Source organism: Macaca mulatta, chromosome 16 (assembly GCF_049350105.2).
Source record: "Macaca mulatta isolate MMU2019108-1 chromosome 16, T2T-MMU8v2.0, whole genome shotgun sequence".
Taxonomy (NCBI): Eukaryota; Metazoa; Chordata; class Mammalia; order Primates; family Cercopithecidae; genus Macaca; species Macaca mulatta.
In genome coordinates, this window is record NC_133421.1 from 85,766,169 (window position 1) to 85,783,450 (window position 17,282).

At 46.7% G+C, this 17,282-nt stretch overlaps 2 protein-coding genes across 15 annotated transcripts in view; one reads left to right on the top strand and one right to left on the bottom strand.

Annotated features, from left to right (window-relative positions):
* Positions 1-17,282, top strand: part of UBALD2 (UBA like domain containing 2) — a 258,780-nt gene that overhangs the window by 21,326 nt on the left and 220,172 nt on the right. The gene's annotated exons all lie outside the window — the stretch shown is intronic.
* SRP68 (signal recognition particle 68) overlaps positions 1-17,282 on the bottom strand; it is a 43,986-nt gene that overhangs the window by 8,324 nt on the left and 18,380 nt on the right. For 11 of the 14 annotated variants that reach the window (XR_013407295.1, XR_013407296.1, XM_002800608.4 and 8 more), the window contains 2 exons: positions 8,963-9,061; positions 5,460-5,524 (listed from right to left, as the gene is read on the bottom strand). Coding sequence is in view for 12 of the 14 variants with exons in the window: in XM_002800608.4 (XP_002800654.1) it covers positions 5,460-5,524; positions 8,963-9,061 (164 nt within the window). In the remaining 2 variants the exon portion in view is untranslated. Of the gene's footprint in view, positions 1-5,459; positions 5,525-8,962; positions 9,643-11,359; positions 11,598-12,316; positions 12,374-12,647; positions 12,702-13,015; positions 13,167-17,282 lie in introns of those variants that run through there. The other 3 variants (XM_077972915.1, XM_077972914.1, XM_077972913.1) reach the window with 3 other exon arrangements.

Genomic DNA, 17,282 nt, shown 5'->3' on the forward strand with positions numbered 1-17,282 from the left:
AACCACACAGTGGAGGAAACAAACAAACACACAAACACACAGAGTGGGATCCCAGCAACTCATGAGGCAGGAGATTGCTTGAGCCTGGGTATTCAAGGCAGCAGTGAGCTATGATCACACCACTGCACTCCAGCCTGAGCAAGATAGCAAAACCTTGACTCTAAAATTAAAAAAAAAAAGGGGGGGCCAGGCGCGGTGGCTCAAGCCTGTAATCCCAGAACTTTGGGAGGCCAAGACGGGCGGATCACGAGGCCAGGAGATCGAGACCATACTGGCTAACACGGTGAAACCCCGTCTCTACTAAAAAAAATACAAAAAATTAGCCAGGCAAGGTGGCGGGCGCCTGTAGTCCCAGCTACTTGGGAGGCTGAAGCAGGAGAATGGCGTGAACCCGGGAGGCGGAGCTTGCAGTGAGCCGAGATCGTGTCACTGCACTCCAGTCTGGGCGACAGAGCGAGATTCCATCTCAAAAAAAAGAAAAAAGAAAAAGAAAAATTGGCCAGGTATGGTGGCTCATGCCTCTGGTCCCAGCTACTCAGGAGGCTGAGGTGGGAGGATCACCTGAGCCTGGGAGACAAAGGTTGCAGTGAGCCAAGATTGCGCCACTGCACTCCAGCCTGGGTGACAGAGTGAGACCTTGTCTCAAATGAAAAAAAAAAAAAAAAAAAAGACATGGGCCATGGATGGCGAGCCAGTTTCTGGAGCAAGGACTACTTCCCTGACTAGCTCACACTACAAGGCCAGTGTCCTCCCACTGCAGCTGTGCCTACTCATCTGAGGGCCTTCTCTGCTCAGAAAATACCAAGGTACAATCGCTTGGGGTGGTTATGCATACTAACCATGTGTATAAACTGCAGAGACTATTTTAACTGTACCACCTGGCAAGTCCTTTTAATATTTGGGGCTAAAAACATGTTAACTGTTTAAACTCTGTTTAAGCAGCACTTCTGTCCCTAGAGCCCCATCCCACTCCAGCAGATCGGAGGCCACAGCTTAGATAGGATACAAAAGATGCTGTGGGCAGAGGACACCAGCACAGCTGAGGTCAAGGGCTCCAAAATGAGCATAAGATCCAGGGACTGTCAAGTTCTGCGCACTGACCCATTGGTCTCTTCTCTACTCGGCTTCCAGAACAACAGCAGCCTGGTATATCCCAGATATCTGAACAGTGCAACAGAAACCCTACAAGATTCTCGAGTTGGAGTCCTTGGTGGAAGGGCAGAGCCAGACACCAAAAGATGAGCCTCATGTGTATATGCAAAGCTTGCATCTGACAAGCCACACCCTTCAACAGGAGTGGATGACCAAGGATCACTAGACATTTAATTAAGGAAAGCCTCTACCAAGAAGGAAGAGGCCAGAACCAAGAGGGAAAAATAAGCAAGCAGGAGAAACCACACTTTGCAGTGAGAAGAACTTCAAAAAATGATTATTAATAACCCCAGAAACATAAGGGAAGGCTGTGCAGTTGTGAAATTAGAATGAGACACTCTATCTTTAAAAATAACATTCAGCTGGGCACGGTAGTTCATGTCTATAATCCCAGCACTTTGGGAGGCTGAGGCAGGCGGATTACTTGAGGTCAGGAGTTCAAGACCAGCCTGGCCAACATGGCAAAACCCCGTCTCTACAAAAAAATACAAAAATTAGCCAGGCATGGTAGCATGCGCCTGTAATCCCAGCTATTAGGGAGGCTGAGTCAGGAGAATGGCTTGAATCTGGGAGGCAGAGGTCGCAGTAAGCCGAGATCACGCCACTGCACTCCAGCTTGGGCAACAGAGCGAGACTCCATCTCAAAAAAAAAAAAAAAAAAGCCAGGCGCAGTGGCTAAAAATTAGCTGGGCGTGGTGGTGTGCGCCTATTATCCCAGCTACTCAGGAGGCTGAGACAGGAGAATTGCTTGAACCCAGGAGGCGGAGGTTGTGGTGACCCGAGATCACACCTTTGCACTCCAGCCTGAGCGACAAGAGTGAAACTGTCTCAAAAATCAAAAACAAAACATTCCGAGAACATAAAGGAGCTCTTAGATGGTGTCAGCAATGTTAGGTGAGAGTTAGGAAGGGTCAAGGCAGGGAGAAGCAGAGTGGAAGAGTGAGACAGGGTTAATGGTGGAAAGGTACAAAATGATGAAATCCCAAATCTGCACGTTATTTAGAAATACTGAGGTAAATCCCACAGAAATGTGTTAAACGAATTAAAAGTGGATGCTTCTGAGAAACAGGAGAGGTCATGAGATGGATTTTCCTAAAAAGCTTTGCAGAAACCAGACTCAAAACAAAGAAATATTATACACAAAATGATATGGGAATTTAGATACAGCTTTCCAAAGTTTTATTGAAATACAGAAGCTGGGCCGGGCATGGGACTCATGCCTGTATTCCCAAAACTTTGGGAGGCCAAGGCAGGCAGACTGCTTGAGTCCAGGAGTTCAAGACCAGCCTGAACATGCTGAAAACCTGTCTCTACAAAAAATACAAAAAGTTAGTTGGGCATGGTGGCACACATAGTTCCAGCTACTTGGGAGGCTGAGGTGGGAGGACCGCTTGAGCCCAGAAGGTTGAGGCTGCGATAAGCTGTGACTGTACCACTGCACTCCAGCCTGGGCAACAGAGAAAGATCCTGTCTTGGGGGGAAAAAAAAAGCAGCCTGATTCCTGATTCATCAGTTTACCCCAAAGCTGGCCTCTGACCTAACTGAAATTCATGGTGTGACACCAGCTATACCTTCAGGTGGGAAAATGAATCCACGGGCAAGGGGGCTTCAAAATTTCAAAAGTCTCCTAAGCCTTGTTGAATGTTTCAAAGGGTCTTTTCAAGGTTAGGAAGTTAGACTAACTCCTGATTCTTTGTGGCTGTTAACTACAAACACATCACTTAACCTCCTGGAACCTCACCTTTCTCATTGGCTGTTGAAACAGACAACATTTAAGGGCCATTCTTGCTGAGTCCTCTGGTAGGACATTTCGTGTGAATTTGACATTCACATAAAATAAAACTCCTAAGGTGAAGTTTAAGGGTAATGAAGGGAGTTTTTGTGGTTTTGCTCTTATAGGAATATGGAGAGGGGCAGGGGAATGGCTAAGGATATTGTCAGGCTCACCATATAAATTACAAGCAGTGACTAAGAATCACAATTTCAAGGTCAGATGGAAGAGAGAATCTGATGGGAAGTGGAGTTTTCCCAAGAATCTTCTCCCTGTCCATTCCAAAAATATGTCACTCTTCCTCTCTTCTGTAAAACAAAATGAATTATCTTTTAAAAAAATGAAACTTGCTGGGCACGGTAGCTCACGCCTGCAATCCCAGGACTTTGGGAGGCCGAGGCAGGCGGATCATGAGGTCAGGAGTTCAAGACCAGCCTGGCCAACATGGTGAAACCCTGTCTCTACTAAAAATACAAAAAATTAGCTGAGCATGGTGGCGTGTGCCTGTAATCTCAGCTACTTGGGAGGCTGTGGCAGGAGAATTGCTTGAATCAGGACTTGGGAGGTTGAGGTTGCAGTGAGCTGAGATCACGCCACTGCATTCCAGGCTGGGCTACAGAGCAAGACTCCGTCTCAAAAAAAAAAGAAAGAAACTTGACGAGGTGATTTTACTTTATTCATTTGAGACAGGGTCTCACTCTGTTGTTCAGGCTGGAGTGGAGTAGCAGGGTCATGGCTCACTGTAGGCTAGATCTTATGGGCTCAAGCAATTCTCCCACCAAAGCCTCCCAAGTAGCTGGGACTTACGGGCATATACCACCATGCCTGGCTAATAAAAAAATTTTTTTTGGCCAGGCGTGGTGGCTCACGCCTGTAATCCCAGCACTTTGGGAGGCTGAGGCAGGCAGATCACTTGAGGTCAGGAGTTCAAGACCAGCCTGGCCAACATGGTGAAACCCCATCTCTACTAAAAATAACAAAAAAATTAGCTGGGCGTGGTGGTGGGTGCCTGTAAACCCAGCTACTCGGGAGGCTGAGGCACAAGAATCGCTTGAACCTGGGAGGCAGAGGTTGCAGTGAGCCGACATCGTGCCACTGCACTCCAGCCTGGGCAACAGAGCGAGACTCAGTCCAAAAAACCCTCTTTTGCAGAGATAGGGTTTCATCCAGGCTGGTCTTGAATGCCTGAACTCAAGTAGTCCACCTGCCTTGGCTGCCTAAAGTGCTGGGACGATGTGACTTTAAAATATACATGATGAAAGAAGAAAGGAACAAGAAGAGTCAAGAGACCCCTGAGGACAAACCTGGCGAGGAGAACTTGCTCTATCAGATGTTGAGATTGGCACAAAGTTATAATGCACTGTGCTGGTCCAAGTACAGACAAATCAATGGAGCAGAAGGGTCCAGAGAAAGAACACACATGGAGAAAATGGGACACATGCCTGGCAGGGCTGGCGCTGCAGATCAGCGGGGAGACAATGGAGTAGTCAATAAATCATACTAGAACAACCTATTGTCTTTATGGAAGAAAGTGAAGCAGATCCTGACCTTACACAAAAATAAACTCTGGATGGAGTTAAACTTGAGTTGAAATTAAACTTCAATGTGAAATGGACAACCGTAACACATTCAAAACACAGAGACCAACTTCTAGAGTTTGGCACTGGGAAGGAGAGCAGTTAGCTCTAGGAGTGGAAGGAAATGAGGAAAAGGGCCGCAGGGAGCTTCAAACACTGGTTGTGTTCTTGTTTTTGTTTTTTTGAGAATTTTGAGTCAGGGCTGTATCAGGCTGGAATGCAGTGACATGACCATGATCATGGCTGACTGGAGCCTTGAACTGCCCAGGCTCAGGGGATCCTCCCACCCAAGCCTCTGGAGTATCTGAGACCACAGGTGTGCACCATCACACCCAGCTAATTCAAACTCTTGAGCTCAAGCAATCCATTTATCTCAACCTCCCAAAGTATTGGGATTACAGGCGTGAGCCACTGTGCCTGGCTGTGTTCTAGTTAAGCTATGTAAAAATCTTAAATTAGGCACATAAAATGTAAATATAGCATATATATTCATTTGATACAATGGACATACATGCATTAGCATTTTTACGCATTAAGAAATTATAAATGTAAGCCAGGTGCAGTGGTTCACGCCTGTAATCCCAGCACTGTGGGAGGCTGAGACAGGCAGATTGCTTGAGTCCAGGAGTTTGAGACCGGCCTGGGCAACATGGCAAAATCCCATCTCTACAAAAAAAAAAATTAGCCAGGTGTAGTGGGGCATGCCTGTAGTCCCAGCTACTCAGTGGGAGGCTAAGGTGAGAAGACTGATTGAGCCTGGGCCATTGAGACTGCAGTGAGCTGAGATCATATCACTGCACTCCAGCCTGGGTGATAGAGCTAGACCCTGTCTCAAAAAAAAGACAAAAAAACAAAAAAAGAAATTATAAATGTAAGTATACATAAATATTACATACACTCTTTTGTTCAAATGGTATTTTAACAATATTAAAAAGTAGAAAAATTAAAATAACCCTTACCTATGCAAGTATTGAAGATTAGACACCTTCCCCGACTCTCCTTCAAGGATGTAATCTCTCTGTTTCTGCAGAAAGTGAAAAAGGCAAAAAGTAAAGCAACCGATGCTGTCGCTCTGACCACCTCATGCAATGGTGGGGTCTCCAAAGTGCCCTGAACATAGACACAGACTCTAGTAAGACAGGAGTCCTCAAATATCAAAGATCTACTACTTGACATAATCGAGAACAACAGTGGCACTCAAATTGCCACTGGCATCTAAACACTGACCTCAAATAAGATAATTGAGAGTAACGGCCAGATGAGACTTCCTGTCCACCCCTCCCAGTGCCTAACCCCAAAGCATTAAAATCAGACATTCCACAGTCCACGGCTCTGTGTGGAGATCTATGCCACAGATACCAGTTCCACTCCTTGTGCTGTCAGAGCCTGCCTTCTGTGGCTGGCTGAATAATGTACCCCAGAGATGTCTACATGCTAGCCTCCGTGGAATCTGTGAAGATGTTACCATATATGGTAAAAGAGACTCTACGGATGTGATTAAGGATCTCTGAATTATCTGGGTGGGCCCAATGTAATCCCAGGGTCCTGAGAAGAGGGAGGCAGATGGGTCAGAGCTGGAGATGATGAAGGAATGGAAGCAGAGGGGAGAGGAGCTGATCACTTTGAAGCACAAATGGAGAGCCACAAGCCAAGGACTACAGGCAGCTGCTAGAAGCCAGGAGATGTATTCTTGGGAATACTGGAAAAGGATTCCCCTAGGGCTTCTAAAGGAACACAGCCCTGTGAACCCACTACATTTCTGACCTCTAGAAGCATAAGATAATACATTTGTATCATCTTAAGCCATTAAGTTTGTGGTAATATGATTGTAGCAACAGGAAATGAATGAGCCTTTGCTGCACCACATTCCTTACATTCTGTGAGGTGTCTCCCAACTGCTATGCATTCAAGGTGAGTGACAGTGACAGGGGCTAGGACTCTGTAGGCACCTCTGTTAAGTCGATGAAGGAAGCACAATAAATAAAGGCAGCCTAACGGGGCAAGGAAGCAGGTGACTCCTTAGAGAAAGCAGTGATTCAAAACAAAGTTTATACTCAAGGCTTTGTGGCAGATGCTGAAAAAAAAAATAGTTGCAAGGCAACACTTGAAGTTATTGTTGTTTAATGGGTTCAGAGTTTCAGTTTTCCAAAATGCAGAGAGTTCTGGAGATGGACTGGTGGTGATGGTTGGTTATACATTATAAATACATTTACTTACCACTGAACCGTACACTTAAAAATGGTTAAGGTGGTATTTTTTTTTTTTTTTTTTTTGAGACAGAGTCTCGGCCGGGCGCGGTGGCTCACGCCTGTAATCCCAGCACTTTGGGAGGCTGAGGCGGGCGGATCACAAGGTCAGGAGATCGAGACCACGGTGAAACCCCGTCTCTACTAAAAATACAAAAAATTAGCCGGGCGCAGTGGCGGGCGCCTGTAGTCCCAGCTACTCAGGAGGCTGAGGCAGGAGAATGGCGTAGACCCAGGAGGCGGAGCTTGCAGTGAGCCGAGATCGCGCCACTGCACTCCAGCCTGGGCGACAGAGCGAGACTCCGTCTCAAAAAACAAAAACAAAACAAAACAAAAAAAAAAAAAAAAAAAAAAAGAGACAGAGTCTCGCTGTGTCGCCCAGGCTGGAGTGCAGTGGCCGCATCTCAGCTCACTGCAAGCTCCGCCTCCCAGGTCTACGCCATTCTCCTGCCTCAGCCTCCCGAGTAGCTGGGACTACAGGCGCCCGCCACCTCACCCGGCTAGTTTTTTGTATTTGTTAGTAGAGACGGGGTTTCACCGTGTTAGCCAGGCTGGTCTCGATCTCCTGACCTTGTGATCCGCCCGTCTCGGCCTCCTAAAGTGCTGGGATTACAGGCTTGAGCCACCGCGCCCGGCCCAGGTGGTATGTTTTATGTTTAACACTTTTTTACCACAATAAAAGTAAGTTTTTATGAACAGGTAATACTTAACTATCAAAACTTTTTTTTTTTTTTTTTTTTTTTTTTTTTTGAGACGGAGTCTCGCTCTGTCACCCAGGCTGGAGTGCAGTGGCCGGATCTCAGCTCACTGCAAGCTCCGCCTCCCGGGTTCACACCATTCTCCTGCCTCAGCCTCCCGAGTAGCTGGGACTACAGGCGCCTGCCACCTCGCCCGGCTAAGTTTTTTTTTGTATTTTTAGTAGAGACGGGGTTTCACTGTGTTAGCCAGGATGGTCTCGATCTCCTGACCTCGTGATCCGCCCGTCTCGGCCTCCCAAAGTGCTGGGATTACAGGCTTGAGCCACCGCGCCTGGCCTTTAACTATCAAAACTTATAGCTGCAAGTATCAGATAATTAGAATCTGCAGAGATCTCTGTGGGCTAGGATGGTGCAGGCATACACTTTTCAGAAATGGCAAGCTATGAGCTGGACCTTGAAAAACAGATGAGGTTTGGACAAGTGAAGAGTGGCAGGAAAGATTAACCAAGTGAGGAGGGAGGGGAATGAGAACAGTGTAACACACTGGGTGGGAAAAGCATTACTGAGATGTCCGTAAGTGGAACAGCTTGAGGGAGAGGACTCAGAAGGATGTAGTGAAGTACAAGGCTGGGAACAGACTGGGGAAGGTTTGTACACCAGCTCAAGTCTGAACTGAGAGATCAGTGGTCTCTAAGTAGGGCACATAAAACCCAGGGAGTCTGAGTATGAAAAGAAAATTAGAATTTCTATTTCTATTTATCTCATTCAAAAAAGTCCTTATTTTAATGCATTTTATATATGACAAATTAGTCAAATAATAAGGTATATAATTTATAAATAAATGCATCAGTGGTGCAGGCTCAACGCTGCCTGTGGGGTTTATCAGGATAAAAGTTTGGAGGCCACTGCTCAATCCCTACAGGAAATCACTGGGCTTTTTAAAATTAGACAGGGAAACTAGATTTAGAAAGATTCCATTTGTACTTCACAAAAGAAAGGCCTGGAGAAGAGAACCAGGACCAAGACAGAAGAAGCAATTAGGAGACCTTTGCGGTTGCCTAGGCACAAGAGAAAAGGCTAATAGAAACAGGCGAATCAACAATAGGCACGAGGCCCTGCAAATGGAGAAGAAAGTGGGCTGGGTGACAGGGACAAAAGAGACAAATACATCTAAGGTTTTCAGCCTAGATGCCTGAATGAATCACAGGGACAGTGTTTTCAGAAAAAGGAAGGCACTGGAGAAGTCCACCTGGAGACAGAATTTGAGGCCACAGGCTTCATAGGCCATACAGGAAACCACTAGGAGGAACAGGGGAGGGAGGGATTAATTTCTCAGTGTAATGGAGCCCAGAAGCCTTTATTTGTCCCGACAACCACACCTCAAAAAAAAAAAACAAAACCGAAACAGTGGCCAAGAGAATAGTGCACTCAGAGCACTGGGGTCCACCTGAGAAGGGGACACAGGCTGACCTGGACCCCTGCCCAGAGCAAGGGCCAGGGCTCAGCTGAGGGTCCTACCTGATCCGGCTTGAGCTCCTCCCGAACCACCTGGATGGCGTCCCGACACTCACTGAGCATGGATTCAAACAGGCGCTCCTTGGTTTCTTCGCTTTCGGCCTAAACAAGGGCAGATCAAAGTAAGAGACTTTCCTTTGAGCAAACCATAGTCATCTAATGGGAGGAGAGCAAAATCGCACCTGGAGTCCCCCGACCACACACTCACTCACGCATTCCACACCAGACATCATTTTAATTGTTACTATTCTCTACCATATAATGTTTTCTTATAGCCTTAGTCATTATTCATATGGAAAGGGGAGTTTTATTTTTAAAAGTAAACATGCTGAAAAAGCTGTCTGCATAACTGATCTGAGACTTAGCAAAGGCTTTATGTCTCTTCCTAGCATAGCTTCCTGCTACTTCCCTGCAGCGCTTCGCCCTCTGCGCAGGACCTGGCACCCCTTGAGGGGCCTTACAGACTGGCCTTGGGGCACTCTACACTGAAGCACAGCACATCAGAACTTCATTTATCTTCCTTCCAGAACAAACTGCCAAGCTCTACTGTATGCCAACACAATTACCTTTCACAAATGTAACCCAACTCAAAGATTGTTTCTCTTAGGTCCAACCAAGTAATAAAAATGACTAATCAATACCCACCAAAAAGACAGTTCTCGGCCGGGTGCAGTGGCTCACGCCTGTAATCCCAGCACTTTGGGAGGCCGAGATGGGCGGATCACGAAGTCAGGAGATCGAGACTATCCTGGCTAACATGGTGAAACCCCATCTCTACAAAAAATACAAAAAAAATTAGCCCAGTGTGGTGGCGGGCGCCTGTAGTCCCAGCTACATGGGAGGCTGAGGCAGGAGAATGGTGTGAACCCGGGGGCTGGAGCTTGCAGTGAGCACAGATCGCGCCACTGCACTCCAGCCTGGGTGACAGAGCCAGACTCCAGCTCAAAAAAAAAAAAAAAAAAAAAAAAAAAGTTCTAAATATCACACTAAGTTCTTTTTGCCACAGACATGCTGCACTCAGATATTCCACATGACTACTCTGAGAACAATTTTTAGGACAGACAAGGTTGACACGCATGAGATGACAGTCTTTGCATAAGTACTGGGCGTCACCTGTCTGCTACACAGCTGGGGTAAGTGAGAAAGTGATTCACTACCTGAATACCTGCCAAGCCACATTATCATCCCAAAGAATCTAACCGAGCAAATAGAAATGGACAAAAGGCAGAAAGGAGATGAACCTGTGTGACTGGCAGACCCACTGTGAAATTAAAACATCAACATTCCATTATGATATTTGACTTCTCATAGAAATTAACGCTCAATCTGAAAAAATGTCTTAATATTCAACTGAGCTCTAAGAAAGCTCAAACGAAAACCCAGTACTGCCTACCCGTTTAAGAGATGGTTGGGACCGGGGTGGCGGGGGTGGGCGCTTCAAGAAAAACCTTTTGGCCGGGCGCGGTGGCTCACGCCTGTAATCCCAGCACTTTGGGAGGCTGAGGTGGGTGGATCACAAGGTCATGAGATTGAGACCATCCTGGCTAACATGGTGAAACGCCGTCTCTACTAAAAATACAAAAAATTAGCCAGGCGTGGTGGCGGGCACCTGTAGTCCCAGCTACTCGGGAGGCTGAGGCAGGAGAATGGCGTGAACCTGGGAGGCGGAGCTTGCAGTGAGCCGAGATCGTGCCACTGCACTCCAGCCTGGGTGACAGAGTGAGACTCCGTCTCAAAAAAAAAGAAAAGAAAAACCTTTTTTCTTAAGAAAGCTTTTCTTAAAAGTTCTCTAAAGAATCTTTTTCTTCTCTTTTCTTAGTCTCCAGCGTGAAAAAAAAAAAATCTTCCTTGTAACTTACCCAATATAAATCAAACATACTTTTCCACTTATAAGTTACTTGACTTTCCCAAGTTAGTTGTTCACTAACTTGGGAACGAACTGGGGCTCATTCATCCTATAAATCTAGTAAAGCAAACACAGCCACCATTCCCTCCTGGAACCACCAGAGCAGCACTGTCCAACAGAACTCTCTGCTGCTGGCAGTGTCCTCTACGTGCGCTCTCCAATGCACACCTGAGCACGCGGAAGTTTTATTATTTTATCTTTTATTATTTTGTTTTTGAGACAGAGTCTTGCTCTGTTGCCCAGGCTGGAGTATGAGACAGAGTCTTGCTCTGTTGCCCAGGCTGGAGTATAGTGCCATGATCTCAGCTCACTGTAACCACCGCCTCTGGGGTTCATGAGATCCTCCTGCCTCAGCCTCCCGAGTAGCTGGGACTACAGGTGCCCGCCACCATGCCTGGCTATTTCCCAATGGTCTAAATTCCTGACCTCATGTGATCCACCTGCCTTGGCCTCCCAAAGTGCTGGAATTACAGGCATGAGCCACAGCGCCTCGCTGGAAGTTTTGTTAATTCAAATGTCAATAACCACATGTGTTGAGTGGCTATTGCACTGGACAATGCAGCAATGGAGCACAGACCTTATAGAATATTGCTGGCCGACCCCAGGTTGGCAAGATTCTTTAGAATCACTTCATCAACCTTTACTGGCCTAATTTTTCAAAGTACAAATCTGTGGAATGGTGCCGCCGTATAATGCTCAGCAATTGGAATAAGACATGTGAATCTAGAGGGCTTAAAAACTTGAGTAAGACATGTGAATGGCGGGCGGTAGGAGGCAAGGGGAGGGAGAGTATTAGGACAAACACCTAATACATGCAGGGCTTAAAACCTAGATGATGGGTTGGTGGGTGCAGCAAACCACCATGGCACATGTATACCTGTGTAACAAACCTGCATGTTCTGCACATGTATCCCAGAACTTAAAAAAAAAAAAAAGAAACACGTGGACTTGGCACCGCTTAAGAAACACACATGGTGCCAGACGCAGTGGCTCACACCTGTAATCCCAGTACTTTGGAAGGCAGAGGTGGGAGGATTGCTTGAGTCTAGGAGTTCGAGACCAGCCTGGGCAACATGACAAAACCCCATCTCTACAAAAAATGCAAAAAAGTTAGCCAGGTGTGGTGGTGCATGCCTGTGGTCCCAGCTATTCGGGAGGCTAAGGTGGGAGGTCCAACTGAGCCCAGGAGGTGGAGGTTGCAGTGAGCTGAGATTGTGCCACTGTACTCCGGCCTGGGTGACAGAGTGAGACCCTGTCTCAAAAAAACAAAAACAAAAACAAAATAGAAACACACATATACCACAGCCATGTTCTCAGCAGAAAGGATGAGCTACAGTGCCCATTTTAATTCCATGCAATCCAACAAACATGCCACCAACACACTTCTCAGATAGGTGGGGTTAAGTGGTTGGGGCAACAGGCATTCAAGAAAAAAGCAAACTTCGTCTTACCAGCTACACAGGATTTGCCTCTTTTCCTGTCGGTAGGGTACAGTTCAAGTTTAAAACCTCCTGACACGGCCGGGCGCGGTGGCTCAAGCCTGTAATCCCAGCACTTTGGGAGGCCGAGACGGGCGGATCACGAGGTCAGGAGATCGAGACCATCCTGGCTAACACGGTGAAACCCCGTCTCTACTAAAAATACAAAAAAACTAGCCGGGCGAGGTGGCGGGCGCCTGTAGTCCCAGCTACTCCGGAGGCTGAGGCAGGAGAATGGCGCAAACCCGGGAGGCGGAGCTTGCAGTGAGCTGAGATCCGGCCACTGCACTCCAGCCCGGGCTACAGAGCAAGACTCCGTCTCAAAAAAAAAAAAAAAAAAAAAAAAAAAAAAAACCTCCTGACTGCCGGCTGGGCGCGGTGGCTCAAGCCTGTAATCCCAGCACTTTGGGAGGCCGAAACGGGTGGATCACGAGGTCAGGAGATCGAGACCATCTTGGCTAACACGGTGAAACCCCGTCTCTACTAAAAAATACAAAAAACTAGCCAGGCGAGGTGGCGGGTGCCTGTAGTCCCAGCTACTCAGGAGGCTGAGGCAGGAGAATGGCGTGAACCCAGGAGGCGGAGCTTGCAGTGAGCTGAGATCCGGCCACTGCACTCCAGCCTGGGCCACACAGCGAGACTCTGTCTCAAAAAAAAAAAAAAAAAAAAAACCTCCTGATTGCCACGTATTACTTCTGTTCCCTTTAACTAAGCCTCTACATCAAGATGCTAAAAGCAGCAAACTTCCCCACTGCTCCCACAAAGCTCTAAGTTCCCACTGGGAATTTTGCAAATATCTTAAAAAGCAATGAAGGAAAAAGTCGATTTGAGGGGCAGGACTTAAGTCAGTTGTGTTTTTCTTAAGACTCCCACACTGCAATGACTCAGACCACTAATCTCTGAAGGAGCAGCTTTCATGATTCTCCCTGGGCAGGGCAAAATGTCCCCAAACAGGAAGCCTTCAATATATTTTGCTATTTACACTTTTATTCTATCAATCTATATTCGAGGCTAAGATGATTCCTGAAAGGACGGTGGAATAAGAAACTCATCTCAACACGCAGAGGCAGGATTCCTGGCCACCTGTACGCTGACCTTCTCCACCAGCCACTGGACCAACCAGAATGTGCTCTTAAACACAAGTGGCAAACTCCCTGCACAAAAATTTGTGGTCTGACTAGACCTTTTCCCGGGTGTGCCTATGACAGAGAGAAATCTTAAGCCCAGAAGTAATATGTTACTGGTTAGTCCAAATGAATCAATCAATCCTAAGTAAACTTTTACAAAACTTGAAACCTTCAGGATGGGCTTTTCTGCAGTCTCAGGTTCTCTCCTTAGGCTCAGTTTCAAAGTTGACTGGTGCGGAGGAAACTGAGCTAGGCTGTGGTGTGTCCTGAGATACAGACCTCCTGCTTTAAAATGCACATTCTCAGATTGTTTTCACTTGTCTATGGAAATTGCTGGAAGGTGGTAGTATGACTAAGAGACACACAAGGCAAGTCTGACCACATTCCCAACCACGCCCCTACTATGGGCACAAGAATCAAACCTTACCCAGCCCAGTGAGGTTTAGGAAAAAACACATGGAAATCTGGTAAAGAAGAAAACAAATCTCACATGAGAATATACAAATATACATAAATATATATTTTTTTTTCTTAAGAAAAAGATAAATGATCTCTCTTCTACTCAAAAATTAAAATATTAACCACAACTTGAGGATATGAATCACCAAGCCTAGGCTGGGCGTTGTGGCTCACACCTGTAATCCCAGCACTTTGGGAGGCTGAGGCAGGCATATCACCTGAGGTCAGGAGTTCAAGACCAGCCTGGCCAACATGGTGAAACCCTGTCTCTACTAAAAATACAAAAAATTAGCCAAGTGTGGTGGTGGGCACTTGTAATCCCAGCTACTTGGGAGACTGAGGCAGGAGACTGCTTGAACCCGGGAGGTGGAAGTTGCAGTGAGCCAAGATTGTGCCACTGCACTTCAGCTTAGGCAACAAGAGCAAAACTCTGTCTCAAAAATAAAAAAAGAATCACCAAGCCTGCAGATATTTAAAATCTGTCCTCCCTGCAGAAAGAGCTATCTAAAAATAACCTCTCAATGCAACTAGTGACAAATCAGGAGTGATCAAGCATTAAAGAAAACAAAATAGGCCGGGCACGGTGGCTCACGCCTGTAATCCCAGCACTTTGGGAGGCCAAGGCGGGCGGATCACAAAGTCAGGAGTTCGAGACCAGCTTGGCCAACATGGTGAAACCCCGTCTCTACTAAAAATACAAAAGTTAGCAAGGTGTGGTGGTGCATGCCTGTAATCCCAGCTACTCGGGAGGCTGAGGCAGGAGAATCGCTTGAACCTGGGAGGTGGAGGTTGCAGTGAGCCTAGATCATGCCATTGCATTCCAGCCTGGGTGACAGGGTGAGACTCTGTCTCAAAAAAAAAAAAAAGAAAAAGAAAAAAAAAAAATAGCAATCCCAGCACTTTAGGAGGCCAAGGCGGGAGGATTACTTGAGACCAGGAGTTTGAGACCAGCCTAGGCCACATAGTAAGAACCCTATCACTACAAAAAATTAAAAATTAGGCCAGGTGCAGAGGCTCATGCCTATAGTTCTAGCACTTTGGAGGCTGAGGCAGGAGGACTGCTTGAGCCTGCATTTGGGACCAGCCTGGGCAACCCAGTGAGACCCCCATCTCTACAAAAAATAACAGCCGGGCGCGGTGGCTCAAGCCTGTAATCCCAGCACTTTGGGAGGCCGAGACGGGCGGATCACGAGGTCAGGAGATCAAGATCGTCCTGGCTAACCCGGTGAAACCCCGTCTCTACTAAAAAATACAAAAAACTAGCCGTGCGAGCTGGCGAGCGCCTGTAGTCCCAGCTACTCTGGAGGCTGAGGCAGGAGAATGGCGTAAACCCGGGAGGCGGAGCTTGCAGTGAGCTGAGATCCGGCCACTGCACTCCAGCCCAGGCCACAGAGCAAGACTCCATCTCAAAAAAAAAAAAAAAAAAAAATTAATTAGGACAGGCATTGTGTCTCACAACTATAATTCCAGCACTTTGGAGGCTGAGGCAGGAGGATTGCTTGAGCCCAGGAGTTTGAGACCAGCCTGGGCAACAAGGAGAGATCCTGTCTCTACAAAAAATTTAACACTTAGCTGGGTGTGGTGGCAAGTGTCAGTGTCCCAGCTACTTGGGAGGCTGAGGCAGGAGGATTGCTTAAGCCTGGGAAGTCAAGGCTGTAGTGAGTCATGCCTGCCTCACCATACTCCAGCCTTGGTGACAAAGTAAGATCCTGTCTCTTAAAAAAAAAAAAAAAAAAAAGGAAGAAAGAGAAAGAAAAATAGAGATAAAGTATAAAGACAATACTAAGGGCCAGGTGCGGTGGCTCACGCCTGTAATCCCAGCACTTTAGGAGGCTGAGGCAGGTGAATCACCTGAAGTCGGGAGTTCAATACCAGCCTGACCAACATGGAGAAACCCCATCTCTACTAAAAATACAAAATTAGGCCAGGTGCAGTGGCTCATGCCCGTAATCCCAACACTTTGGGAGGCCAAGGAGGGCAGATCACAAAGTCAGGAGTTCAAGACCAGCCTGGCCAACATGATGAAACTCCGTCTCTACTAAAAATACAAAAAATTAGCTGGGCGTGGTGGCAGGCACCTGTAATCCCAGCTACTTCAGAAGCTGAGGCAAGAGAATCGCTTGAACCCAGGACGTGGAGGATGCAGTGAGCTGAGATTGCACTGTTGCACTCCAGCCTGGGCAACAGAGCAAGACTCCGTCTCAAAAAAGAAAAAAAAAATTAGCTGGGCGCGGTGGCGGGTGCCTGTAATCCCAGCTACTCGGGAGGCTGAGGCAGCAGAATCACTTGAACCCAAGAGGCAGAGGTTGCGGTGAGCTGAGATCAATCATGCCATTGCACTCCAGCCTGGGCAACAAGAGCAAAACTCTATCTCAAAAAAAAAGATAATACTAAGGATGTCAATACTTAAAGCTTGGCTACAGAGACTAAGGATTTTGCAACTGGACTTTGGCAGCTGATTAACTTTGAGCTCAAGTCTTTTCAGTCTAATATTTTATCTCCCTGTATTATTTCTTCCTTCCAGACTTTTCAGTAAATTGCTGTTTTGGTATTTAAATATCATAAAAACCTCTACAGGAAAGCAATAACCTGGGACTACCAAAGTTTTGCATTCCAGTTCCTAGAAGGAGGTAAAATATCAGTACCAGCTAGCTTAAGAGACACTGAAATTATACCCAAAATATAGACAAGAAACTCAACTTCAAAAATAAATAAATAAATAAATAAATAATCCAATTAAAAACAGGCAAATAGGCCAGGCGTGGTGACTCACACCTGTAATCCCAGCACTTTGGGGCACCGAGGCGGGCAGATCACAAAAAATCAGCTGGGTGTGGTGGTGGGCACCTGTAGTCCCAGCTACTCGGGAGGCTGAGGCAGGAGAATGGCATGAACCCGGGAGGCAGAGCTTACAGTAAGCCAAGATTGCACCACTGCACTCCAGCCTGGGCGACAGAGCAAGACTTGTCTTTAAAAAAAAAAAAAAAAAATGTGTATTTAAACTTTAAGCGTTATTAACTTTCTTTTTTTCTTTTCCTTTTTTTTTTGGAGACAGAGTTGCACGCTATTACCCAGGCTGCAGCACAGTGGCGTGATTTCAGCTCATTGCAGCCTCAAGTGATCCTCTTGCCTCAGCCTCTGAGTAGCTGGGACTACAGGTGAATGCCACCAGGCTCGGCTAAATTTTCTGGTATTTTTTTTGTAGAGATGGGGTTTCACCATGATGCCCAGGCTGGTCTCCAACTGCTGAGCTCAAGTGATCTGCCCGCCTCTGCCTCTCAAAGCACTAGGATTACAGGCATGAGCCACCATGCCAGCAGTAACTTCTCAAAATTACTTAATAAATGCTAGCT